This window comes from Amblyraja radiata, chromosome 28 (genome assembly GCF_010909765.2).
Source record: "Amblyraja radiata isolate CabotCenter1 chromosome 28, sAmbRad1.1.pri, whole genome shotgun sequence".
NCBI classification, from domain to species: Eukaryota; Metazoa; Chordata; class Chondrichthyes; order Rajiformes; family Rajidae; genus Amblyraja; species Amblyraja radiata.
In genome coordinates, this window is record NC_045983.1 from 19,372,511 (window position 1) to 19,400,211 (window position 27,701).

General features: G+C 43.3%; 1 protein-coding gene across 2 annotated transcripts in view; it reads left to right on the top strand.

Moving 5' to 3' along the window:
* Window positions 1-27,701, top strand: part of LOC116988942 (NADPH--cytochrome P450 reductase) — an 82,578-nt gene that overhangs the window by 12,405 nt on the left and 42,472 nt on the right. For both annotated transcript variants that reach the window (XM_033045986.1, XM_033045987.1), the window contains one exon: window positions 12,770-12,984. In XM_033045986.1, coding sequence (XP_032901877.1) covers window positions 12,791-12,984 — 194 coding nt within the window. In that variant the 5' untranslated portion in view covers window positions 12,770-12,790. The remainder of the gene's footprint in view (window positions 1-12,769; window positions 12,985-27,701) is intronic.

Below are 27,701 nucleotides of genomic sequence, written 5' to 3' on the forward strand. Positions count from 1 at the left end.
CCCACACTTCTTTTCTATTTTAAGAGGTTGTTTTTTTTTCTCTACAGAGGTACAAGTCTGTGCCTCAACTGATCTCTGACAAACCATAACATGCCTACAGCTTAAACTAATTTAAATCCCATTATAACTACCTTGTCACGGACTCAACTCAAAACAACGGAACCTCTTGTTCACTTGGATTGAAATTTGTCTTAATTTAAAGGTGAACTGTTTCTGAGGTTCTCATCTTTAGGTTTCTGAGGGAACATCTTTAGGTTTCTGAGCACCATTCTGGTGCAGATAGTTATAAGTGTTTCAGTACTGTGAAATGGATCCTGATGCATTTGATGAATTAATAGTACTATCTGTAGGTACAGGGGATGAATTGGCTATCACGCAATATCGATTGAGAACTAGGGCACCACCTCAAAAGTTACTTTGGAAACTGATATGAAAGTTATCACAGTAATCAGGCACCCTTGTCTCTTCAGAACACAATCTGTCAGTTTTAACAAAGGTGAAATTGGCAAGCAATTGCTTCTATTGGCACGCATGCAATGATACACAATAAAAATAATAATAGTATTTTTATCTTGCAGTAGCAAATAAACATCCCTCTACTTGTTACTTTACTTTTTTAAAATTCTTGGGTGGGTGGGGGGACTTTGTTATTGCAAATCTGATACACTTCTGATGCAAATCTGAAAGCAAATTTGCAGCTGACACAAAACTGGGTAGCAGTGTGAACTGTGAGGAGGATGCTATGAGGATGCAGGGTGACTTGGACAGGTTGGGCGAGTGGGCAGATGCATGGCAGATGCAGTTTAATGTGGATAAATGTGAGGTTATCCACTTTGGTGGCAAAAACAGGAAAGATTATTATCTGAATGGTGTCAAATTGGGAAAAGGGGAAGTACAATGGGATCTGGGGGTACTTGTTCATCAATCACTAAGTAAGCATGCAGGCACAGCAGGCAGTGAAGAAAGGTAATGGCATGTTGGCCTTCATAACAAGAGACGTTGAGTACAGGAGTAAAGAGGTCCTTCTGCAGTTGTACAGGGCCCTAGTGAGACCACACCTGAAGTATTGTATGCAGTTTTGGTCTCCCAATTTGAGGAAGGACATTCTTGTTATAGACAGAGTGCAGCGTAGGTTCACAAGGTTAATTCCCGAGATGACGGTAGTCAAATGTTGATAGAATGGAGCGGGTGGGCTTGTATACTCTGGAATTTAGAAAGATGAGAGGGAATCTTATTGAAACATATAAGATTATGAAGGGATTGGACAGGCTAGAGGCAGAAAACATGTTCCCAATGATGGGGGAGTCCAGAACCAGGTGCAACAGTTTAAGAATAAGGGGTGGGCCATTTAGAACGGAGATGAGGAAAAAACTCTTTCACCCAGAGAGTTGTGAATCTGTGGAAGTCTCTGCCTCAGAAGTTAGCAGAGGCCAATTCTCTGGATGCTTTCAATGGAAAGGGCCTGTCCCACTTAGGCAAATTTTTCAGCGACTGTCACAGTTGTAGCAGGTCGCCGAAAAAGCGGCAACTGGATACCCCCCCCCCCCCCCCCCCACAACACTGTTTACAACAACCTACCACCCGGGTCGACGTCAAGCTACGGCAAGCTACCGGCGACCGATCAGGACGTCCACCTACGACATCCTACGGCCACACAGGCGACAACCATAGTCAACCTAAGTCCACCCGCGACAAGCAACGACTCTGTTGGCGACAACTGAAGACATTTCAGTCGCCGGTACCTGTTGACGTAGGTTGATGTAGGTGGTCGCCATTGGAATTCACCGAAGTCAGCACCTGACGGCAACCAACGTCACCTGGTGACAACCTGCGTCTTCCAGGCGACAACCTATGACAGCACCGGCAACAGAAGAAGACAAGCTACGTCAAACCCACAGTCGTCAAAAAGGTTTGAACATTTCAAAATCCAGCGGCAACCAGATAAACATTATGACTCTTTAGGAGACTTGAGAGGACTACAGACGTCACCCCCGCGACCATGTGAAAACAACCTAGTTGCTGAAAAAATCGCCTAAGTGGGACAGGGGCTTTAGATAGAGCTCTTAAAGATAGTGGAGTCAAGGGATATGGGGAGAAGGCAGGAACGGGGTACTGATTGTGGATGATCAGCCATGGTCACAGTGAATGGCGGTGCTGGCTCAAAGGGCTGAATGGCCTACTCCCCCACCTATTGTCTAACCGTTTTTCCTGTTGGCATTGTTTTGTACTGTGATTTTCTTTAATGTAAGGGTACTTAGGAACACTGAAGCATTATGGCAGAACCAGTAATCGTTATATTTTATTCCTGTTTAGATGGAAAATTTCCCATTCCTAGCATCACCAGGTTGTCATTCACCTTAACACACAAATTCTATTTGTCTTATTCAACCTAGAATGAGTTGGAATATTATATACATTCTGTAAAGAGGTTACTTCATGGCCATCCAGGACAAAACTCTGCATCATTGACAGCAGGTTTTGGTGTAGTGATGAAATATAAAACATGATGTATTGAACAATACAACTGCTTTTACCATCCCATTTGCGTTGTCTGCTTTCCTTTAATCTGTTCAGATAATTCTATGTTTTACCCTGGTCTTTGCAGACGTAGATTTATTAAAAATTGAAGGTAGATACAAAATGCTGGAGTAACTCAGTGGGGCAGGCAGCATCTCTGGAAAGAAGGAATGGGTGACGTTTTGTGTTGCGACCCTTCAGTCTGAAGAAGGGTCTTGATCCGAGACGTCACCCAATCCTTCTCTCCAGAGATGCTGCCTGTCCCGATGAGTTAGTCCAGCTTTTTGTGTCTACCTTCGAATTAAACCAGCATCTGCAGTTCTCTCCTACACATTTATTAAAAATTGTGAAGCCTCAATTGTTGCATAGATCTAAATACACAAGCTTGCATGATGTTTCAAAACATTCATTAGTTGTATAAAGAAAGTGTGAGGACTGGAAATGAGATTGAGATATCAGTATACTTGCACGTTATCTGTTTCTGTTCAAGAAGTGTTGCTTAAAAAATAAGCAAGTTCTCATTCGGGTCTGCACATTTTGTGCAAATCTTGCATTGCTTTTGTCTTTCCTATTCCCTCTCCCCCCCCCCCCCCCCCCCACCCCTCCCCCCTCACCATTCCCAGTGTCAATATTCGCTGAACCAAGTATTTTCAATACCACTTTCACTGCCTTTCATATTAGTGTAGTACTGAATTCTCAGTGCACAGTTGGATATTCAAGACAGGTTAGCGCAGGTTAGGGGAATTCCCTGGTCAATTTGTCCCTTCCCACCCGTACCATCCCCACTCCGGGCACTTTCCCTTGCAACTGCCTGAAATGCTACACTTGTCGCTTTACCTCCCCCCTTGACTCCATTCAAGGACAAGCAGTCTTTCCAGGTGCGGCAGAGGTTCACCTGCACCACCTCCAGCCTCATTTATTGCATCCGCTGTTCTAGATGTCAGCTGCTCTACATCGGTGAGACCAAGCGTAGGCTTGGCGATTGCTTCGTCGAACACCTCTGCTCTGTTCGCAATAACCAACCTGATCTCCCGGTGGCTCAGCACTTCAACTCCCCTTCCCATTCCGAAGGGTTTTGACCCGAAATGTTGCCTATTTCCTTCGCTCCATAGATGCTGCCTCACCTGCTGAGTTTCTCCAGCATTTTTGTCTACCTTCGATTTTCCAGCATCTGCAGTTCCTTCTTAAACATCTAAAAACTGCATTCCATTAATAGTTTGATTTATTTTCTATAGCAGCCATACTATTTTACTTTGTGTGCTGGCTTCCATCCTCTCCCGTTTCCAGGTAAAAGGAAATATTTAAGTTTCTAGGGTTGAAGTTGTGTGTAATTCTCATTCGAGGCTAGCACTTGTGCTGTGTTCTCAACTAAAATGAAATTTAAGAATACGCCATAAGAATATGTCCTTGGAAATTTGTTTCTTCAGAAGCCTGTGGATTGGTAAATCAGTAAATAGTATTTCATTAAAAAGCTGATTCATGCTACTTTGTAATTTCTCAGATTAACATGCAATGGGCGTTGAGGGAAAAGGTTGCAACATTGACTTTCAGATTGGTTGTGCATGATTATAAAATCTGTTAGTATAAAGGCAGGGCGAGCGATAAACGCAATGAGTATGATATTTGGGATAACTGCATTATAAATATTGCAAAATTCTATTTTATTATGTGTTGTATGTGATAACAAGGCTTGTGGTTACAATTATCACAACATTGGAAAGCAGCTCAGTGCCAGTCAGATTCTTGTACAAATTGAGTTGAATGCTGAGGGAGCTTTTTTTTCGCAGAGTTAAGAAAACTAATTACTGATAGTGTATTTAAAAGTGCTTAATGGACTTGTTCGGCTTTGTAATCTGCAGATTTTTTTCACTGAGCCTTTTCTTCCCCATCCTTGAACATTGACTTGTCCTTACAATGTAGGTTCAATTAATATCATCTGATGCATTCCTCAAGTATCAATGGCCAAGAGAGAGTCTGATAGTAGGTGTACTATATAACCATATAACCATATAACAATTACAGCACGGAAACAGGCCATCACGGCCCTACAAGTCAATGCCGAACAACTTTTTTTCCCTTAGTCCCACCTGCCTGCACTCATACCATAACCCTCCATTCCCTTCTCATCCATATGCCTATCCAATTTATTTTTAAATGATACCAACGAACCTGCCGCCACCACTTCCACTGGAAGCTCATTCCACACCGCTACCACTCTCTGAGTAAAGAAGTTCCCCCTCATGTTACCCCTAAACTTCTGTCCCTTAATTCTGAAGTCATGTCCTCTTGTTTGAATCTTCCCTATTCTCAAAGGGAAAAGCTTGATCACATCAACTCTGTCTATCCCTCTCATCATTTTAAAGACCTCTATCAAGTCCCCCCTTAACCCTTCTGCGCTCCAGAGAATAAAGACCTAACTTATTCAACCTATCTCTGTAACTTAGTTGTTGAAACCCAGGCAACATTCTAGTAAATCTCCTCTGTACTCTCTCTATTTTGTTGACATCTTCCTATAATGGGGCGACCAAAATTGTACACCATACTCCAGATTTGGTCTCACCAATGCCTTGTACAATTTTAACATTACATCCCAGCTTCTATACTCAATGCTCTGATTTATAAAGGCTAGCATACCAAAAGCTTTCTTTACCACCCTATCTATATGAGATTCCACCTTCAAGGAACTATGCACGGTTATTCCCAGATCCCTCTGTTCAACTGTATTCTTCAATTCCCTACCATTTACCATGTACGTCCTATTTTGATTTGTCCTGCCAAGGTGTAACACCTCACATTTATCAGCATTAAACTCCATCTGCCATCTTTCAGCCCATTTTTCCAAATGGCCTAAATCACCCTGTAGACTTTGGAAATCCTCTTCATTATCCACAACACCCCCTATCTTGGTATCATCTGCATACTTACTAATCCAATTTACCACCCCTTCATCCAGATCATTGATGTACATGACAAACAACAAAGGACCCAACACAGATCCCTGAGGCACCCCACTAGTCACCTGCCTCCAACCCGACAAACAGCCATCCACCATTACCCTCTGGCTTCTCCCATTCAGCCACTGTTGAATCCATCTTGCTATTCCTGCATTTATACCCAACAGTTTAACCTTCTTAACCAACCTTCCATGAGGAACCTTGTCAAAGGCCTTACTAAAGTCCATATAGACAACATCCACTGCTTTACCCTCGTCAATCTCCCTAGTCACCTCTTCAAAAAATTCAAGAAGATTAGTCAAACATGACCTTCCAGGCACAAATCCATGTTGACTGTTCCTAATCAGACCCTGTTTATCCAGATGCTTATATATATTATCTCTAAGTATCTTTTCCATTAATTTGCCCACCACTGAAGTCAAACTAACCGGTCTATAATTGCTAGGTTTACTCTTAGAACCCTTTTTAAACAATGGAACAACATGCGCAGTACGTCAATCCTCGGGGACTATTCCCGTTTCTAATGACATTTGAAATATTTCTGTCATAGCCCCGGCTATTTCTAAACTAACTTCCCTCAATGTCCTAGGGAATATCCTGTCAGGACCTGGAGACTTATCCACTTTTATATTTTTCAAAAGTGTCAGTACTTCTTTTACTTTGAAACTCATAGTATCCATAACTACTCTACTCGTTTCCCTTACCTCACATAATTCAATATCCTTCTCCTTGGTGAATACCGAAGAAAATAAATTGTTCAATATCTCCCCCATCACTTTTGGCTCTGCAGATAGCTGCCCACTCTGTTTCTCCAATGGACCAATTTTATCCCTCGTTATCCTTTTGCTATTAATATAGCTGTAGAAACCCTTTGGATTTACTTTCACCTTACTTGCCAAAGCAACCTCATATCTTCTTTTAGCTTTTCTAATTTCTTTCTTAAGATTCTTTTTACATTCCTTATACTCCACAAGCACCTCATTTACTTCATGCTGCCTATAATTATTGTAGATCTCTTATAGTACTGCTATAGATAGTGGGTAAACCTGGAGCGAATTGAGATCAAATTTACCCAAAGCTGTCTAAACCCGACAGGATTGAATTGTGGGGGTGGGAGGGGGATTGGCTTTTATTACCTGAACTTTTGAAAGTGAAGTTAATTTTTTAAGAAAAGGAAAACTTGGGAGTGGTGGAAAACAATTAAACAATTTCGATAGCCTGATGAATCTAGAGCTGTCAGAAAGACAAAAAATTAGACCCTTGTCATTCTGGAATGTTATTTGGAAATGCCCTATTCTCCAATTTGAACCTGATGCTCGGTAGATTGGTATTTGAGAGAATTGTATTTACTTTGAGTAATGTGGAAAGAATAATGTAATTGGGTCACAAATCACCATTTGAAATTGTGAGAGGCTAAATGGAAAACTCCTATCCTTCCTGTCTTGTCTTGTAGAGCAATGCTGTTACAATCGCAGGGCAGGCAGATTATCATGTACAGGCCCCTCCAGACAACTGCATGATGTTTGAGAAAGAGGGCAATAAGCAACTGACATCCAGAGACACAGGCTGTCTTCACTTCTCTTTAAATTTACTTTTCATTAGGGTTTACTTGTCTGTCGGTGATTTTTTTTCCCCCCAAATGGCTGAACAGATCTACTTGGAAATTCACCATGGCCAAGTACCTAAAGCCTAACGGAGTTAGGCTTTAGGTACCTGTTTGTGCACTGGCAACATTCATTTAAAACAAGTGATGGAGGAACTCACCAGGTCAGGCAGAATCTGTGAAGGAAATGACAGACGATGTTTCAGGTCAGGACCCTTCTTCAAACTGATTGGAGTAGTAGGAGAAAGCTGCAAAAAGCTGCGGCAGGACAAAGCCTGGCAGAGTGATTAGTGGATACATGTGTGTGTGGGGGGGGGGGGGGGGGGCGGGTTATTGGTAGGTAAGTAGAGTAAAGGATAAAGGTTACAGATGAAAAGGAGACAAATGTTTCTGATAAGGGGAAAGGAGGAGGAGTGAAAAGTAAAGCTGGCAGGAGGGATATGGGCCGAAGGGGATTGGGAAGGGTGAATAAATGGGAAATGGGAGACAAGTGTACAAAGAAAGGGAAATGAGCAGGTGACAGAAAGGTGGGAAATGCGTGGACACCATGACAGGATACATTAAAAGGGGGGATGAAGTATTACTTGTAATTGGAGAATGCCATTGGGATGTAAGCTACCCAAGAGGAAAAGTAGGTACTAATTCTCCAGTTTGTGTGTGGCCTTGTTCTGGCAATAAAGGAGGCCAAGGACAGAAACGTCAGTATGGGTATTAAATAAGCAGCCCTATCACCTTGCTCAGTTTCTCTTCATACATTCATCTCCCATCCCCGAGTCCTGTTTTCCTTTTATCCTTGTCTCTGACTTTCCATTTCACTCCTCCTATTTCCTTATCTGATACCCTTTTGACTCCTTTTCATCTCTAGCCTTCGTCACTTACTTTCTCCATCTCCGTCACTTGTATCCAACTATCATTTGCCAGGCACTGCCCCGCCTCCCCATCTCCCTTCCATTTTCTCCCCACTACACCAGTCTGAAGAACGTCATCTGACCATTCACTCCACAGATGCTATCTGGCCTGCTGAGCTCATCCACCACTTTGTTTTTTTGCTCATGCTAACATGGTTAATAGGTTTGTGGGTGACATCAAAATTGGTGGTGTAGTGGACAGTGAAGGACGGTGAAGAAAGTTATCTGTGCAAATTTGGTTAGTTAAACCAGGGACGACTTGCATAGTAAATTAAGAATTTAAGACAAAGTCTAACAGACTAATTGGATCGTTTGAATAATATGTCTTTCTTTATTGGAGGCATTGCTTTCTAAATGCATACATGTTAGCACCCCTTTAACAATAAAGTTATAAAATCTCAACCAGGAGCTCAAAGTTGGAAAGTATTAGAAAGGTTCATTCTGAAATGTACAGCCCATGCTTTACCTTTCCTCGTATTCAAAAGCATTTTGAAATTGTGCATTGTCATTTTGTTTGCAATAGTGATGAAATGCTCACATCCTAGCCACAGAACAAATCTGTGCCTAGAATGCGAGTGACTGGTTCACTATATTTATTTTATATTTATTGTAAAATGTTGCAGTTTTCCACCAAATTTATTCATGAATAAAATGTCTCTTGCTGTCTCTGTCAATCCTAATGTATCTTTTTCTTCTTTTTTTTAAAAAGTGCTTCACTGACCAAAGCCTCCACAATGCTGTGTCAGGGCTTTGTTGGCATGTGTTGAAATTGCCCATGCATCCTAAATGAGGAATGACTCCTGCGATTCTAAACTGCTTGGCTCTGCGCTGAGTAGTTATTGAAACCTGTCAGGATGAGCAGTATGTGGTCGATTGCTTTGGCGCAATTCAAGGTTTTGGCCTAATAATTGGTCTTGCATTTATATTTTAAAAAAATAAGGTTTACACAATACCTTTCAACACCACCCCATATCCTAAGTGCTTTTTTGGCAAAAATGTGATTTTTAAATTGCAGTCAATGCCAAATGGGTAAAGCAAGGTCCTACGCAAATAAAAAGAAAATGATCGTGACTAAATGGCTGCTTTCGTCATTAATGTACAGGTTATTGCACTTTGACCTGTTTAAAAGTACAGGGCTCACTGCTCACATTTGAATGCAGTTGGCTCGCACATCTGGGTTCTCATGTAATCTAACCTTCTTGACTAGCCTGCCGTTTGGCACCTTGCCAATTGCCTTGTCAAAGCCCTTGCTAAAGTTCAGATGAACAACATCCATCACCCTGCCCCCATCACTCTTCTTGTTGACCTCTGCAAAAAAAATAATAACCCTGAAACCTGATTTCCCATGCACAAAATCATTCTGGCTATCCCAATCTGTCCTTGCCTATCTAAATGGTAGTAAATGCTATACAATAGACAATAGGTGCAGGAGTAGGCCATTCGGCCCCCCGAGCCAGCACCGCCATTCAATGTGATCATGGCTGATCATCCCCAATCAGAATCCCGTTCCTGCCTTCTCCCCAGATCCCCTGACTCCGCTATCTTTAAGAGCCCTATCTAGCTCTCTCTTGAAAGCATCCAGAGAACCTGCCTCCACCACCCTCTGAGGCGGAGAATTCCACAGACTCACAACTCTCTGTGAGAAAAGTGTTTCCTCGTCTCCGTTCTAAATGGCTTACCCCTTATTCTTAAACTGTGGCTCCTGGTTCTGGATGCCCCCAACATCGGGAACATGTTTCCTGCCTCTACCGTGTCCAAACCCTTAACAATCTTATATGTTTCATATAATTCCTTCCAATAGATCTACCCATCACTGATGTCAGGCTTACAAACCTGCAGTTCCCTGGCTTATCCTTGTACCCTTCTTAAATAAAGGTACAACATTAGCTATCCTCTAATTTTTTGGTACCTTTCTCATGGCGGAAGATGATGCAAATATTTCTGCCAGGAACCCAGCAATTTCTTACCTAGTTTTCTACGACGTCCAATGATATACCTGGGGATTTAATGATATACTATGGGGATTTAAGGAAACTTAAACACTACTAGCATCTTTTTAAAATAATTTTAACACGAGCGGCATGGTGATGCAGCAGTAGAGTTGCGGCCTTACAACGTCAGGGACCCGGGTTCTATCCTGACTACAGGTGCTGTTTGAATGTGCTCCCCGTGACCTGCGCAGGTTTTCCCCAGGAGCTCCGGTTTCCTTCCACACTCCAAAATCATAAAGGTTTGTAGGTTAATTGGCTTGGTAAAATTGTAAATTGTCCCTAGTGTGTGTGTAGGATAATGTTAATGTGCGGGATCGCTGGTTGGAGTGGACTCGGTGGGCCAAAGGGCCTGTTTCCGCACTGTATCTTTAAACTGAACTAAACTAAATGTATTCACTACTTGCTGCTGGCACTGCACTACTTACTCACTTCCCATTCTTCTGTTGCTTCCATGATCACTCACCCAGTTTTATAATTCAGTTCAGTGGGATGTGCATGAATTCTAATTGCAGAAGTCAATATTGTTTGCTCAGGGCTACATCATGACTGAAGGACAGCAATGTTCCTGTGTGCTCTGGGCCAAAGGTTTGTTCAGCATGGAGTCAGGAACGGATTTTTACTGAGACTGTCCCAAACAAATACAAATGGAAGGTCATCCTACGTGTATACTTAACCAAGTGCTATGCAACGGTTTCTCTGCGTCAAAGGATATTTGTGAGCTGCTTGTGTCTTTGCTGTATTCCAACTGCTTTCACTGCAGACCTTTAGAATGCCAGAAGGAAGGCATTCCCTTTGTATAATACAACTCCTTTAATTTGGTATGCTTGGGATTTAAGCAGGGCTGTGGAGTCGATACCCAAAACTCCGACTCCTTGATTTCTTGTGTATCCGACACCGACCTCTAGGTATAATAATTCTAAATCTGCTATGACCACATTACACAAGATGGTATTTCATAAGAACTACATGAATCATCAGGCTACCCTGTAAACTCGTGTCCTTAAAGTTTTGAGTCTAATGGTTGTAGCTATGCTCTGGTGGCTTTTTTATTGTTTATCCTTGAAATAAAAATTATTAACAACTTTTATATATCACAAAATACGAGGTTAAAGTACAGTAAATACGGGCGGAAGAACTGACATACTTTACTTACCTTTACTAACTCGCGTTAGTAGTCTCTATTCATTGGTAATAATTAAATAATTTGAGGAAACTTGTTTTAAGGGATTAGGGGGCTCAAGGGGACACAGCCCTCCCCCCCCCCCCCCCTGTTAGTTTAGGTTAAGCTAAAGGGGAGGGGGGTCAAGGGAACGCTGCCCACCGTTAGTTTAAGTTAGCTGGTGTTTACTATACTTTTACCTGAATGAGCCCCAACCTTTTTCCTTCATTACGCAACCCCTTACTAACCTTTTAACCTAGAATATTATGTCAATCATCCCACTGAAAGTAGAAATCATGGTTTGTATCGACAATTTTTTTCTGATTTACGTAGTTTCTGAAATTTATGTTGAGGTCTGAGTCGGAGTCGGGACTTTTTTACTGACTCCCGACTCCAGCAGCACCAAAATTGCTCTGCTCGATGACTCCGACTCTGACTCCACAGCCCTGGATTTTAGTGCAGGATTGTGTGGACTATTTGATGTGATTTCATAGATAGCCCAGATTTTTAATTTGTTCTTTAAAAAGATGTCATGCAGTAACATTTCAATCAATCCGGTAAGTTCACTGCAATTGTAAAAAAACACTTAAATTGCTGAAAACTTATCAATACGGCACAATTGTCCTTTGTGTACCCATTGTTTAGTCACTGGGAACAATGTTCTCTCGTTTACTAAATAAGTCTTTGATTTTTTTCAATTTTACAGCATATACTGGGAATATTTTTGGCTTTTGGACCTTAACCAGGGTACTGTACCTGGTTTGCATGATGGTGTTAATGAGTTGGTTAGGTAATCGGCGAGGTGTCAGAGTTGCCCTTTAGTGTTCACTGGTGAAGTTGAAAGAGGTCAATGGTGCTAGTGTGAGGCTGCCTTTCTGTTCCGAGCCAGTGACCTACATTCTAGTGTGCTAACATCAGTGCTTGGAGATGATAAATTTGAGATCGCTATAATCTCTCATTTACACCCACATCTACAGGCCTTCAGAGGGAATTGGATATCTCCCAAACATTCGGAAGCGTAACACATCCGTTAAATGAGAAAGTGAGAATCTTTCAGCAACTAACCACGTGCACCGAATATTATCTGCCAAATCATTGGCGCATATCCCAGTTGTGAAACTAAATGGCATAATCTGAAAAAATGTAGAATAATTTTTCCACGCAGGTTTCCATTAACCTTTTATGAACATTGGCTTTGCAGCTAAAATGGCAAAAGGCTTTCATGATACAGATCACAGAATTTTCCCAATTATACTTAAACTATTCAAATGGGCAAATCATTGTGTATTTTGTCATTTGAAACGTAAATGGTGATGAGATAAAGAACACCCACAATCTGATTGAATGGTTGAACAAACCCTGGGTCAAATCTTACGGTGTTTTCTAAATCTCATCACACACACACACACACACACACACGTGTGATGGCTCTCAATGGTAGTGGGCATTCAGTTTCCAAACATGTTTTTGATATCTTTGTCTCGATCTTGAACAACTTATATCTCTAAAGTATTTCACATCATCCAACACTAAAGTCCTATCTGGGAATGCTATTTGTTGATCTGGGTTGTTGTAGTTAAGCAAACTGTTCCTGCTTTCAATTTTACCAAGACCAATAATCTTTGTTTTTCTTTTAGCAAGCCTTGTTAGTGAGGAGCATGGATTCTTCCGAAGCGGAGATTACTGCGCCCACAGCGGACAGTGCTGCCGAGTCTCTCGTAGTAGTGGAAGAGCCGTTCTTCAGTACGTTGGACATCTTTCTATTCACTCTTATTGCTGGATTTGCAATCTATTGGTTTTTCTTCAGAAAGAAAAAAGTTGAAATCCCTGACTACAAAACATTACAGCCACAGTAAGTGTTTAAATAAAACTCCTGGAAAAACATTGGGACTAGTTGATTTGAGTTCTCGATGGTCGTTGGGGTGTGGGGTGTGGGGGAGAGGGAGTACTGGTCAGGAGAAAGTGGTATCTTTCTATTAAGGTTCTTGCCTAGCCTAAACTTGGCCTGTTTGTAACAACGATATAATCTTGCAGTGAGTACAAATTCATATCTCTGCCTCACTAATGCCATTTATCTAATATTGTCCTTTTCCACCTCTGAAAGCATGCAGTGATACAGTTAGATTTGAAATTAAAATATTAATTTTACCGTGTTAAAACAAATTGGCTGAGATTTATGAGTCATCAATAAATATGGGTGAGGTGCCGGAAGACTGGAGGGTGGCAAATGTGCCTTTATTTACAAAGGGCTGCAAGGAAAAAGCCTGGGAACTGTAGGCCAGTGAGTTTAACATTTGTGGTCTGATAGGTACTAGAGGATATTCTGAAGGATAAGATATACATGCATTTAGATAGACTAGGGCTGATTAGGGATAGTCGGCGCGTTTTTGGACGTGGGCAATCGTGTCTGACGAATCTGAGTTTTTTGAGGATGTAATCAAAAGGGTTAATGAAGGCAGAGCTGTGGACATTGTATATATGGATTCCAGCAAGGCATTTGACAAGGTTCCGCATTGTAGACTGTTCTGGAAGGTTAGATCGCATGGGATCCAAGGAGAGCTAGCCGCCTGAATAGAAAATTGGCTTCATTGAAGGAATCAGAGGACGATGGTGGAAACTTGTTTATGGACTGGAGGCCTGTAACTAGTGGTATACCTGAGGGTTTGGTGCTGGATCCATTAGTGCTTGTCATCTTTATCAATCATTTGGATGAGAATGTACAAGACATGATTAGTAACAGCGAAGATGGTTATCAAAGGTTCCAGCAGGATCTTGATCAGTTGGGCAAGTGGACAGAGGAATAGTTAATGGAGTTTAAAGCCAATAAATGTGAAGCGTTGCATTTTGGGATGTCTTAACCCTCATAGGACCTTCACAGTAAATGGCAGGGTAGAGGGATGTAGGAGTGCAGATACATGTTCTTTGAATGTGTCGTCATAGGTAGATGTTTTGATATGCGTCTACTTACGATATAGGTAAAGCTAGCACATATTAGATGGAGAAAGATGGCTCCACACAAACTCATGTTGGGATCAAAAACAGGAATGTTTTATTTCCAAGTCAAGAAGGCTTTGGGCACATTGGATTTTATTAGTCAGGGTTTTGAGTATAGAAGTTTGGATGTTATGTTACAACTGTACAAGGCACTGGTGAGGCCACAGTTGGAGTATTGTGTTCAGTTTTGGTCACCCTGCTATAGGAAATATGCTGTCAAGCTGAATGCGAGTATGTTGCTAGGAGCTGAGGGCCTGAGCTGTTGGGGAAATTGGACAGGCCAGGACTGTATTCCTTGGTGCAGGAGGATAAGGTGTTTTCTTATTGAGGTGTATAAGATTGAGGGGAATAGATAGGGTAGATGCATAATCTTTTACCCAGCGTAGGGTAATCGAGAACCAGAGAATATTGGTTTAAGACGAGATGGAAAAGATTTAATAGAATCTGAGGGGACATTTTTTCACGCAAAGGGTGGTGGGTATATGGAAAGAGCTGCCGAATGAGGTAGTTGAAGCAGGAACTATCTATCTATCTATTATATAAAAGTCTGTGCCTGTCGCCTGCCGTCCGTCCGGCTGCCTTTCTGCCTTTTGATTCGTTTCCATCGTGTGATGTCACAATGCCCAATGCTCGCAGATGTCCAATCGCAATGCCCAATGCTCGCAGATGTCCAATCGGAATGGATCCATTTACATGTACGGCTTCCGGCTGCATTTCTTCCTTTGATTCACTGCAACTCCGAAACCAGACGCAGAATCGCCGACATCTTTTCCATTTCGGTAGAGATTTCACTTTTCTTTCTAAGTATCCGCTCCTCATTACATTTTGTCGTGTTTAAGTACACGTTTTTAATCAAATCCCCCCCCCCCCCCAATATTTCAAAAATAAACTGGCTTCTCACACATAGAATCAGCACCAGCCCCAGCCCCTGGTGAACGTTCCATTGTGTGATGTCACAATGCCCAATGTTCACATATGTCCAATCGGAATGGATTCATTTACATATGCCTTTGCAGGAGCCCCAGCCCCTGGTGAACGTTCCATCGTGTGATGTCACAATGCCCAATGCTCAAATACATTGTTGCCATAGAGGGAGTACAGAGAAGGTTCACCAGACTGATTCTTGGAATGTCAGGATTTTCATATGAAGAAAGACTGGATAGACTAGCCTTGTACTCGCTAGATTTTAGAAGATTGAGGGGGTATCTTATAGAAACGTATAAAATTCTTAAGGGGTTGGACAGGCTAGATGCAGGAAGATTGTTCCGGATGTTGGGGAAGACCAGAACAAGGGGTCACAGTTTAAGGATAAGGGGGAAATCCTTTAGTACTGAGATGAGGAAAACATTTTTCACACAGAGAGTGGTGAATCTCTGGAATTCTCTGCCACAGAAGGTATTTGAGGTCAGTTCATTGGCTATATTTAAGAGGGAGTTAGATGTGGCCCTTGTGGCTAAAGGGATCAGGGGGTAAGGAGAGAAGGCAGGTACAGGATACTGAGTTGGATGATCAGCCATGATCATATTGAATGGTGGTGCAGGCTAGAAGGGCCGAATGGCCTACTCCTGCACTTAATTTCTATGTTTCAATGTCTCCCTCTCCTCACCCCTCTCCCTCTCCCACCCATCCTCTCTCCCCCACCCCATTCCCTCTCTACCCCACCCCCTTCCCTCTCTCCCCCCGCCCCCTTCCCCTACCCCTCTGTGAGATTCAAAAATCACAAATGCTCTTGAGACAAATTCAGACAAAGAAGTGTTTTTATTAATTTCATATTCTGCAGAATAGGTGCCTCTCCTCTGATGTCCCCTAGAGGCACACCGAGGATCGGGATGTCTTCTATCTTTATACATTTCTTTTCATTATTATCACATTCTCATCCCTCCCTATTGAGCTTCTTCCAATCATTACATAAAGCCCTGTTTCCCACGAGAACATCTGGGAACGCCCACCCAACGTCAAAGACACCTCCCCTTTCATGCATCGCATGTGCATTTAAATTAGGCATCTTGTCATAGTGGGTGTGTGTACATATTCATGTAATCTCATGCGTAGTTGAGCGTGACTTCGTGTCCCTCTCCCCTTTGTTCTAATTTCTCTGCTATCTCCTGCTGAAGTCTTTCTATTGCTACTTTTTATCTAGAATTTCTCTCTGTTCTTTATATCGTTTCTTTCTATTCTACTAGCAGTCTGGCTTCTGCTGACACCTTATTTCTTTCTAAGTTATTTTTCTATCCCTAGTCTAAATCAACCATATCTGTTAACTCTTTCCTCACACCTCTGTCCCTCTTCCACCAGTCCCTCTACCCCTCCCTCCCCACTCATCCACTTCTCTCTCCTTACCCCACCCCTCTCCCTCGCTCACCCCTCTCTCTTCCCCTCACTGTCCCACCCCTTCCCCTACCCCTCTGTCCCTCTTCCACCACTCCCCCGTCCCTCTTCCACCACTCCCGCTACCCCTCCCTCCCTCCCCACTCTTCCACTTCTCTCCCCGTCTCTCCTCCCCCTCTCCCTCTCCTCACCCCTCTTCCATCCCTCTCTCCCCCACCCCCTTCCCTCTCTACCCCACCCCCTTCCCTCTCTACCCCACCCCCTTCCCTCTCTACCCACCCCTTCCCTCTCTCCCCCGCCCCCTTCCCCTCTGTCCCTCTTCCACCACTGCCCCTACCCCTCCCTCTCCCACTTCTCTTCCCTTACCCCACCCCTCTCCCTCCCTCACCCCCCCTTCCTTCCCCTCTCTCCCCCACCCCTTCCCCTACCCCTCTGTCCCTCATCCACCACTCCCCCTGTCCCTCTTCCACCACTCCTGCTACCCCTCCCTCCCTCCCTCCCTCCCTCCCTCCCTCCTCCCTCTCCTCCCCTCTCTCCACTCTCTCTCCCCCTCCAATCCCACTCTCCCCCTCCATCCACACTCTTCCCCCTCTCCCTCCTCATTCCCTTACCGTGCACAGCCTCTGTCTTTAAGAAGGAACTACAGATGCTGGAAAATCGAAGGTAGACATAAAAAAAGCTGGATAAACTCAGCGGGTGCGGCAGTATCTATGGAGCGAATTGAATGGTCAAAGTTTTTGGCCGATACCCGGAAGAAGGGTTTCGGCCAAAAACGTTGCCCTTTTCCTTTGGTCCATAGATGCTGCTGCACCCGCTGAGTTTATCCAGCTTTTTTGATGTTGTACCAGCCTCTCTCTCTCTCTGCCCTTTTCTCTTCTCTCGACTCATGCACGCCCGCTCCAACCCCTCCCCCCCCCCCCTTCACCTCTCTCCCCCATCCTCTTCTCCCCCCTCCCCCTCTCCCTCTCCACCCTCCTCCTCCCCTTACTCACAAAATATTTTTTGTGGGGGCGGGTCCTCAGTGTGTGTGACTGTTTGTGGAGGCGGCCACGCGCTCTCCATTCAAGAAGACGCTCATCTGTTTGTGGAGACGCATGCTTAGTATGTGACCAAAGATCTTATAGCGGAGCTCTCCGCTACAAGATCTTTGTGTGTGACGACACACGTTCCCCTCCCCCCCCCCTTTGGTGCAGGAGGCGCGCGCATCATCTGAACGCTCAGCGATTATTCGGATTCTTCACTAACCGTCATTCTGACTTTGCTTGTGAAGAGAAAAGTCCTGAATTGCATTTGTCTGATGCAGGAAGATTGTTCCCGATGTTGGGGAAGTCCAGGACAGGCGGGTCACAGTTTAAGGATAAAGGGGAAATCCTTTAGTACTGAGATGAGGAAAAATTTTTTCACACAGATAGTGGTGAGTCTCTGGAACTCTCTGCCACAGAAGGTAGTTGAGGCCAGTTCATTGGCTATATTTAAGAGGGAGTTAGATGTGGCCCTTGTGGCTAAAGGGATCAGGGGGTATGGAGAGAAGGCAGGTACAGGATACTGAGTTGGATGATCAGCCATGATCATATTGAATGGTGGTGCAGGCTCGAAGGGCCGAATGGCCTACTCCTGCACTTAATTTCAATGCTTCTATGTTTCCCTCTTCTCACCCCTCTCCCTCTCCCACCCATCTCTCTCTCTCTCTCCCCCACCCCCTTCCCTCTCTACCACCACCCCCTTCCCCCTACCCCTCTGCCCCTCTTTCACCACTCCCCCTACCCCTCCCTCTCCACTCTTCCACTTCTCTCCCCCTTCTCTCCTCCCCCTCTCCCTCTCCTCACCCCTCTCCAATCCCTCTCTCCCCCACCCCCTTCCCTCTCTACCCCACCCCATTCCCTCTCTCCCCCACCCCCTTCCCTCTCTACCCCACCCCCTTCCCCCTATCCCTCTGTCCCTCTTCGATCACTCCCCCACCCCTCTCCCCCTCCCCCCCCTCCTCCCAATCTTCCCCATCCCCCCCTCCCCCACATCTCTCTCCCCCTCTCTCACCCCCTACCCCGCTCTCCTTTCCCTCCCAAATCTATCCCGTTTCCTCCTCCTCCTCTCTCCTCCCTCCCCTCGTCTCACCCCCCCCCCGCAAACGCCGTTGGGGAAACAGACCCAACGGGTCTGCACTTGGTCTAGTAAACATTTAAAAGTCATTTGGACAGGTACATGAATAGGGAGGGATATGGAACGATCGCAGGAGTAAACAGGGCATCGTGCTCACCATGGGCAAGATGGGCTGAAGGGCCTATCTCAGTGCTGTATGACTGTTATGATTCAATTCTCCCCCACCCACCCACCCCAAAAAAAGGCAAGAAGCAACAAAACCTGGTTGTGGTTCCATTTACAATGAGAGAATCCAATAGTCGTCATAACGTTGTTTACACAGAAACAGCCCTTTGGCCCACCACAATCATGCCAATATTTTTACCCAACCACACTAATCCCATTTGCCTGCATTAGGTCCATGTATGTCAATGAATTTCACCACAAACATCCGATTCAGCTTTAAATGATGTCACCGAGTCAGGCAAGGGGATGGGAGATTGCAACCGTCATGTGGTCCGCCCTGTTTCGACGAATGTAATCGACCTGGCGTGCACAATCAAATAAGATCAAATAGAATAAGTTTGGTATGCCCAACTTGCGTATGGCGTGAACAACCTTAGGCTATGCACGCCATAGGCACGAAGAAGAAGAAGAAGCCGGCAAGCATGCATTTTGCCAATTCTGCCATTCCCTTCTCCAAATAAAATGTGGAGGTTGTTGTTGGGAGTTTAATTTCAAAGGTCAACTAGTTTTCATTAATTGCAAAATCACTGAGCAGAGTGTGTGGCTGGTCACATTGAAGAATTCTCATATAATTGTGATTTACTGTGGATGTAAAATAAAATTACAAACATATGTGAGATGAAGGGAAAAGTTGAATTTAAGATTTTTGTAAACTAAACTAACAGAACATTGTTGGAAAGGCCATGAAATTAGACTTTGAGGAACCACAACCAAGGTATTGCTAATCAGTAAATTGTGGTATTAAAAGATTATGGCAACAGATGCAGATTTTCAAGACTTGAATTCCTTGTAATCATCTGGTGCATGCATTGGTTCACTGATTCTGTGTGTTACACTGGGGAAGGGTACACAACAGTATAACCTGTCGAGCAGCAGGGAATGACTGACAGGAGCTTTTGCATTATTGGACTTCAATGTACATTTTCCAGAAATTGCTCCATTCCTACAGCAAAATCAGTCCAATTTCTTCCCTGAGCTTTCCTGAAATTGTTGCTGTACTGTCGGTAGGCTTGCTGATAAGACTTCTTCAGAAGTCGCCTAGTATTTAACTTTATCTTTCATGCCTTAGATCAACCTTTAATCTTTTCAGCTAAAGAAATTAAAAATGAAATGCTATTTCAATCATCCTTGGTATTTTCTCATGAATACATATTTCAGTACCATTTTACTAAACATCTAAAAGTACACAATGCTACCAAATATGGCTGTACTAAATTCGTCATTTTATATTTATGCAATAAGCAACTTATGCTTATTGCTTATTTTTAACCACATTATAAGTATCCTAATTTTGAGCTTTATCTGCTTCCTTGCCTTATTACATCTCTTTACGTTTAATTAGTTTACGTACCCAAAGTGAAGTTGTATTGATTTCCCAGTTTGTTTTATTCAGCAGTGTGTTTGAGGTAAACATCATCAATTGACCTGCAGTTACTCAATGTATTCCTTAATTGCTACTGTCACCACCTAATTTGTGCGGCATGGAAATGGAAGTCAAAGATAAATGCTGTATATATGGTTGGATGATGAGCTTGTAATGGTTTAGTTACAATTGGAGCTGTTTATACCAGTGATAAGTAAGCAATTGAATGCTAGGCAATTTTGGGGTGTGATACAGTTGGTCGGATTGAACACTTGAAAGTGCAATACTGCATTGCTTGTTTTAATTTCTGGCAACGCCTGCCATAGCTATCTGTTTGGAAGAGGATTCTCTCCCACAGTCCCTTTTCCATCAGAGCAGCTGAAGATTTGACGCCCATGGCCTTTCATATTGCACGTCATATCAGATCAAATTCCATGTTGCAGTCTCACTTCCTGCAGCACACCTGTTATTTCAGAAATGCAAACTGGCTTTGCAGTACAGAGTATCTTAATGCTTGAAAATGCAACATCACTTTTTTTCATAAGAGGAATTTGGTCATTTCTGACATGGACAGGATTTATTGTCGACCTGATTACCCTGGTGCCTTCCTAATATGTGTAATTTGGGGAGGGGGGGGGGGGGGATATTTCCAATATCTTATCTGGGACATTCAAGAACTTTGATAATGAAGCTGGTCATAATTTCATTATATTCTACGTAGGGCGGGGAAACCAGTAATTGGTGATGAACCTTTACCCTTTTGGTTCGTGTCCAGGTGGTGCTGTTGAACAATGCCTTGGAAGGTTGCTGTACAGCACCTTGTAAATAGTACATTCTGTTGCCCAGCCAGTGGATGGGGGAGTAAATGTTGAAGCTGATTTTTAAGTTGGCTGTGTTGTCCTAAATAGTATTAAGCATTAAAGCAAGTAAGGTAATCCATAAGACTCTCGATTTGTACTGTGTTAATCAAAAGATGAGTCATCAGATGCTGAGTCACACTGATTTGAATGATTGTTAAGACCACAAAGAAATTGGAAGCTAAAGGCGTAGAGTCATACAGTATTGTGACAACTGCATCGTTTTCTTTGCCGTGGAGGGGGCGGTGTATTAATTTGCTTCCTGATGGGTTCTGAACGATTATCCAAATTAGACCAAATGCCTGGTTTCATTCAACTTTTTTCTATGACTAGGATTGCAATTAGGGGAGTTTTATTTTTGAAAAATATTCAAACAAACACTAGAATGAACTGAAAAAAAGTCAGTGAGCTCGTGTTATGGTCAACTAATAATTCTACAGAAAACTAATGTTAGTTAATCTTCAGGATTGGAATGTACAACTTCAGATATTGTCAAGAAAACATTGGTCTAATGGTTTGTTCTTCCTGTTCTTTGCAGTTTTCCCATCCCACCCACAACCTTTGGAACTTTAGAGATCCTGATAAATGCCTCCTCTCCCCCACCCGCATCTAAAGATGATAAAAATAGAAAACACTGGAAGCTCTGAGCAACACCTGTACAACAAATTAACTTTTAAGATTAAAATGCTCCTTCAGAACTAAAAGAGAAAACAAATCAGTTTTACATTGAGTGGGCGAGGGATGGATGGGACAAAATGAATTTCTCGGATTGGTCAGGCCAAAGTTACGAAGTCATCCAATGTTCCACCTATCTGGTTAACAGGTCAATGATTACAATCAGTGAGAGTGAAAATGCACAAAGTGACTTGTTAAAACGTTGTAAAGTTAAGGTTGAGACACAAAGAGCTGCAGATACAAAAAATACGAGTGCTGGAGTAACTCAGTGGGTCAGGCAGCATCTCTGGAGAACATTTGACAAGTCAGGATCCTTCTGCCTGATGAAAGGTCCCGGCTCAACGTCACCTATTCATGTCCTCCACAGGTGCTGCCTGACCCGACTGAGTTACTCCAGCACTTTGTATAAATTTTAGGTTAGCTGCTTCTGAACAAAAACCAAAGGAAAATGTACACGCAGTCTCTCTGGAGAGAGCACCTGAGTTGGTACCATAAATGATAATCTTGCAGCAGAGTTGGCAATCTCTGATACAAACAGATAAATTGAACTGTCTGAGATTGTCGAATTCAGTATTGAGTCCCAAAGGCTGCCTTGTGCCCTGGCGCAGGTGAGTTAATGTTCCTCAAGTTTATGTTGGGTCCTATTGGAATAGTGCAAGAGACCATGGAAAGGTCAGTGTGAACGTTAGTGACACAGTGATTAAACGCCCTTTCCACAGATACTGCCTGACCACCTAATTTGTTTTCAGCATTTACTGTGTTATTTTTCCAATCTTTCAGCAAAGTTTTGATTGTCAATCATCAGGGGCAGTTTATAGGCAATTCCAACAATACCAGTATGTTCTTTTTTTTCCATTTGGGCCATCGTGTCTCTGAGTTTAATACTTTGCAATTCCGTATCCTTCCATCTTGCACCTGTCTCTTTATCTCTACCCTTTGTCCACCAATTTGCTTAACAAATAACCCCCATGCCTGTGTTCACCTATTACTTGCCGTGCTCTGTCCTGCCCTTCCTCTCTCACAACTTTTTTTCCTGTCCCCCTGCCATCAGTCTGACGATAGGTCCCAACCTGAAACGTTGCCTATCCATGTTGTCGAGGGATGCTACCTGACCTGCTGAGTTACACAAGCATTTTGTCTATATTTGGCATAAACCAGCATCTGCAGTTATTGTTATTACATGGAAATAGTTGTCTGGCTGGGTTTGCGATTTTGTAGACTGTGTGGCATAGCATGGTAAAAATGATAATACATGGGCCAGAAAATGTGCCAAGGGATGTTCCCAGCTCTGATCTGGGCACTCAATTTTGTCATCAAATTAATGATGTGGAAGAAGGGGTACTTTTGTTTCAGGGTTTGGATGCCACACAAAGTTATGGACAATAAAATACATGATGCGAGCATAAAGTTGTAAAACAATGTACAAAACACAACATGCTATAGGAACTCAGCGGGTCAGCCTGTATCTGGGAAGAAAAATGACAGGATGATTTGGATCGGGACCATTCTTCAGGCTGATTGTGAACATGCAGTTGCAAAATCTACTGTTCATGTGCGTGGGCGAATCTGAGAAATGGAATTCAAAGTGAGCAAATGGAAGTAGATTTAAGAATGATATATCAGTTTTCTAAATGTAAAGGCAGTTGGACTGTGGAAAAGAGAAATGTTGGCAGTCCAAGAATACAACAGGTATAAAGCAAATTGGGAAGTACAATTCAGAATCAAAGTGGTTTTATAGAACGTTGATTTTTATTTCAAATGAGTTTAAGCATAAAATGAAGCAGTTATATTTTGCTTCAGTCAGATCCAATCTAGAGAGCAGTGTTCAGTTGGGGGTTATTTGGAAAAACATTATGGCTTTTGTGAGGGTTTTATCACCAAATGATATGAATTTAGGCGTTGGATTTTAAGCAGTACTAGACTAAGAGGGACCCGTTTGGCCCCGTCACATGGGAGGCCTGGCCCCAACGCAACCCGTTCCCCAATGCAATATTCCACCACTCACCCGTTTCCCCAATGCAACCCATCCTCCCAACGTAATATTGCACCACTCGCGCATAGCCCCCAACAGTGCAGGCACGGTTCAATTCCCCTCATCCCCCAACACTCCTTCCCCCTCCTCTTCACCCTCTCTCTTCTTTCCCATCTCCTCCTCCCCTCCCTCTACTTTCCTCTACCCTCAGTCACTCCCTCCCTCCATAACTTCTCTTCCCTCCCTACCCCCTCCTATCCCTCTATCCCCCCCCTCCTCACCTCCCCCTATCCCCCCCACTGTCCCTCCTGACCTCCCCCACTGCCTTCCTCTCCCTCTATTCCCCACTCCCTACCTCCCCCTCTCCCTCTATTCCCCCTGCTCCCCCTATTCCCCCTGCTCCCCCACTCTCCTCACCATCCACACTTTCCCCTCTCCCTATCCATTCTTCTCCCTCAATCCCCCACACTCTCCCTCCTTATCTCCCCAGGATCTTTCCCCTCGCCTCCTCTCCACCCCCAATCCCTCCCTCCCTCCCTCTCCTTTCCCCTACCCTCAGTCACTCCCTCCCTCCATCCATAAAAAGCAGCATCTACAGTTCCTTCCTCCACAGGTCATTCATTGTTAGCTGTGTTTTAGGTGTGTGTCCGTCCCCGACTCTCCCTCCCTCTGCCCACTCCGGCTCAGCCGTCGCTGTCCCACCTGCGGCAGAGGACACAGACCCGGGGGGACAGCTAGACGAGACCACCATTGCCGCGGAGGGCAGGCAGGAGAGAGGTGTGAGTGATAAGGGAGAGAGAGACGGGTCCAGGGCATCCACTGAATCCTCCCCACGGCCGCCGCCGGTGGTGGGGGAGACACTAGACAAGTTACTGTGAGGAGGAGGGAGAGGAGTTTGTGAGTGAGGTGGGACAGGCCACCGCCGTTGGGGCAGGAAGGGGCGTCGCCATCCCGGCCATAGCATTGACTGACAGGAGAAGAGACCAATCTGCGTGACACTGACTGAAGGAATCTGCGCATGCGCATTTTTAAAGATTTTTAAACCTTGATAACTGTTACAATATACCACCGATCGGAACGAAACTTGTTGCACTCGCAGCACAGGAGAACAGTGAATAATCTGGCAAAATCGTAGCGCTATCACTACCGCTTTTGCGCAAATAGAAAATCCCCGCAAACTGGAAGAGCACAAGATAAGAGTTTTAGTTATTTATGTATAGATTTGCGTGAGTCGATGGTAATTTGCTTTCAGTATATTTTTGTTGTTTAAAAATATGTAGCATATTAGAGCCAAGGCTGCTGGCAGATTTGAGGTGTGGATCAACAAAGGACCGATTGAGTTTTTGGAATCAATTGAACAATTGCAAAATCTCCCTAATCAGGATTCAAACTTTCAGATTCTCAGTATGTTGCTTTGGAAATAATTTAATGCAAAAGGCCATGTGGCTTGGAGTTAGCTGACATTTGATTAAAATTTATGCACATTCTCGGCAATGTTTACTATCATACAATTAGCTTTGTAAGTGCTATTTATAAAATCAATCTTTGTTTAATTCTGCATAGTAATTTTGCATAACAATGATGTGGCAAATTAGACTGCATTGATTGTTACCTAATTATTGTTTTCTTTGATTATTTGATATCATTCATTTGAAGTGAAAAGAGCAGAGGACGTGTCATGAGTACAGACCTTTAATGATAGATTAGGTAACCATAGCAGCAAGCTGCCTTAGTTCAGTCCTGAAACAGCTGCCTCGAGAGGGCATTGGATGTGATGCTGCTGTTGCCAAGGGAAACGTCAGTGGAGAAGCGAAACAGATTGCAAAAAGATTTCCTATACAGATGGACAAGGCTTCCAACCACTGGAAGATTGATTATTTTTTAAAGTCTAAGCACTCCATTGTCAGCAGATTGTAGTACGGGCACAGAGACTGCAGATTTAGATCAAGAATTACTTCAGCTGAGATTTCCACTGAAGAGTTGGATATAGCTGTACTTTGTTGTTGTACTCAAACATTTTGGTTATGGATTGTTAACAGTGAATAGTTAGTTGATAGTGCACCATTGAACCAAAAGGTGACTTAAATGTAAGGGAATTCTGCCTAATTTATCAGCTTCCATCCTAAGCTGGGGAAACCTGCAACTGAAAATATGGGCTGCATGTATTCTGATCGGCAGCAGGAAACAGATCTATGCAGGTTGGTAATTTGCGAATTAATGTCGATAAATAATAATGTAGGAAGGCCTGCACCTCAACTCCCAATACTACTGAATGTGATAGGTGTAACGTGTTACAGTGAAGGTGCAGCCTTGGTCTTTGAATACGTAAGAGGAATGTCTTTGGTGGTAAGACCATTCACCTCTAGATGGAACGATTTACCTGGTTGTTGTCAGGAACTGTCCTTGAAGTGTGGGTATAGGAGAATTGGTAAGCGTAAAAATTGGTAAGAATTGGTAAGCAAAACAAAAAAAATTTAAAGTGCTGGAAATCTAAAATTGAAAGTTTTGCAAATCTAAAATTGAAAGTTATTCAGCAGGTCAGACTGAAAGAAAGTTAACATTTTGGGTCAATGCCCTTTCATTAGACTTGGCACAGTTTGCGATCAAGCCATTTTCATGCCCCATGTTGCAGATCGGCACAAAGAGGGAGCGGTGGAATACCTTCCACTTGTATGGGCGAGCGCATTGTTACCAACTCAAATCCAAGTACCAAGTTCAACTCCATCCAACACAGCTGTGCTTCATTGGCACCCCATTAACTACTCTATTTGTTTCCTTCACTATCAGCACACAGTAGCTACAGTGTGCGCCTTAAACAAAATACCCTGCAGCTACATCCCTAGGCTAGTCTGATAGCAGTTCCTAAACCCGAGACCCACACCATCAGGAAAGGGCTGTGGTCGCATACATGCAGGTTTCCCTCCAAATCCAATATCGTGACTTGGAAACCCGGTCCTTTGGCACTGGGTCCAAATGCTTGAAACATCTGTCCAACAGCACCGCACTAGGAGGACTCGGCGATGTCGCCACCATCTTGGCAAAAATTACCGAGAGTGGTGATAGAGAAACTGATCAAAATGGTGCTGCAGTTGGCTGAGAGAGGATGATGAAGGTTTGTTAAATGCAAATAATTCCGAGGGGATGTGTACAGAAGATGACTGAGGGGAAAATGGAGAAAAAAAAGATTGAACTGTGAAATAGTATTAAAATAATCTTTTGGGTCATTGATTAGTTGCAGCATTTTTTAAACTACTCAGCAGATTAGGCAGCATCTGTGGAACAAAATAATTCACATTTGAGACCAAAGAACATGGATCTGACCTTCTGATCTTAAGCTCTATGAATAGGAATTCATAAATGATGTCTGAATAACATTGGATGAGCTGCTACCATGTCCAACTATGTCACTTTATGTGGGGCAATAAATCTAAGCACCTCACCAACTGAAATTTAAGTCCTGGTAGTTGAGATGTGAATTAACGGGGAATTTTTATTTAATTTGACGTGTTTCGTGATTTGATGCTGCTTGGATAAACCTTCAAAGCAATGTTAAATTGCACATCACTGCAAGGAGTGTATTTTCACAGTACTCAAAGACACGTACTAAGCGGGTGGTTAAAGTGCCGGTGGGGCTTCAAGAGCTTTGTTTCTGTAAAATCACATCATGCAAAGTAGTACCAGGTTAAGTAAGCACCCACTTGCTTTTGTATTTGGTGTGCCTTTTAAAGCTGAAGTAGAAATTGAATTTAAAGCATAATTAGCTATTTTAGAATAAATAAAACAGCCTCCAATGAGGTCTGAATGGGACCTGTAGTTGTCTATTTTCTTTGAAGCTTCCTACCTTTCCCAGCAAGCCACACCAAAGATGCCGATTCAACTTTGCCTTTCGTTGATTTGTTGTGATTTTGTTGAAAGAAACATGAGGTGGATGATTTTTGAAAGGGTACATGCTGTAGCCACATAAGGAATGAATACTTAGTGGTTGAGCATCCTGTGTATCACCTGTTTCAGAACTGAAGGTCAGCATGGTGGCTTGGTTCCAGGGACCTGATTTGTCC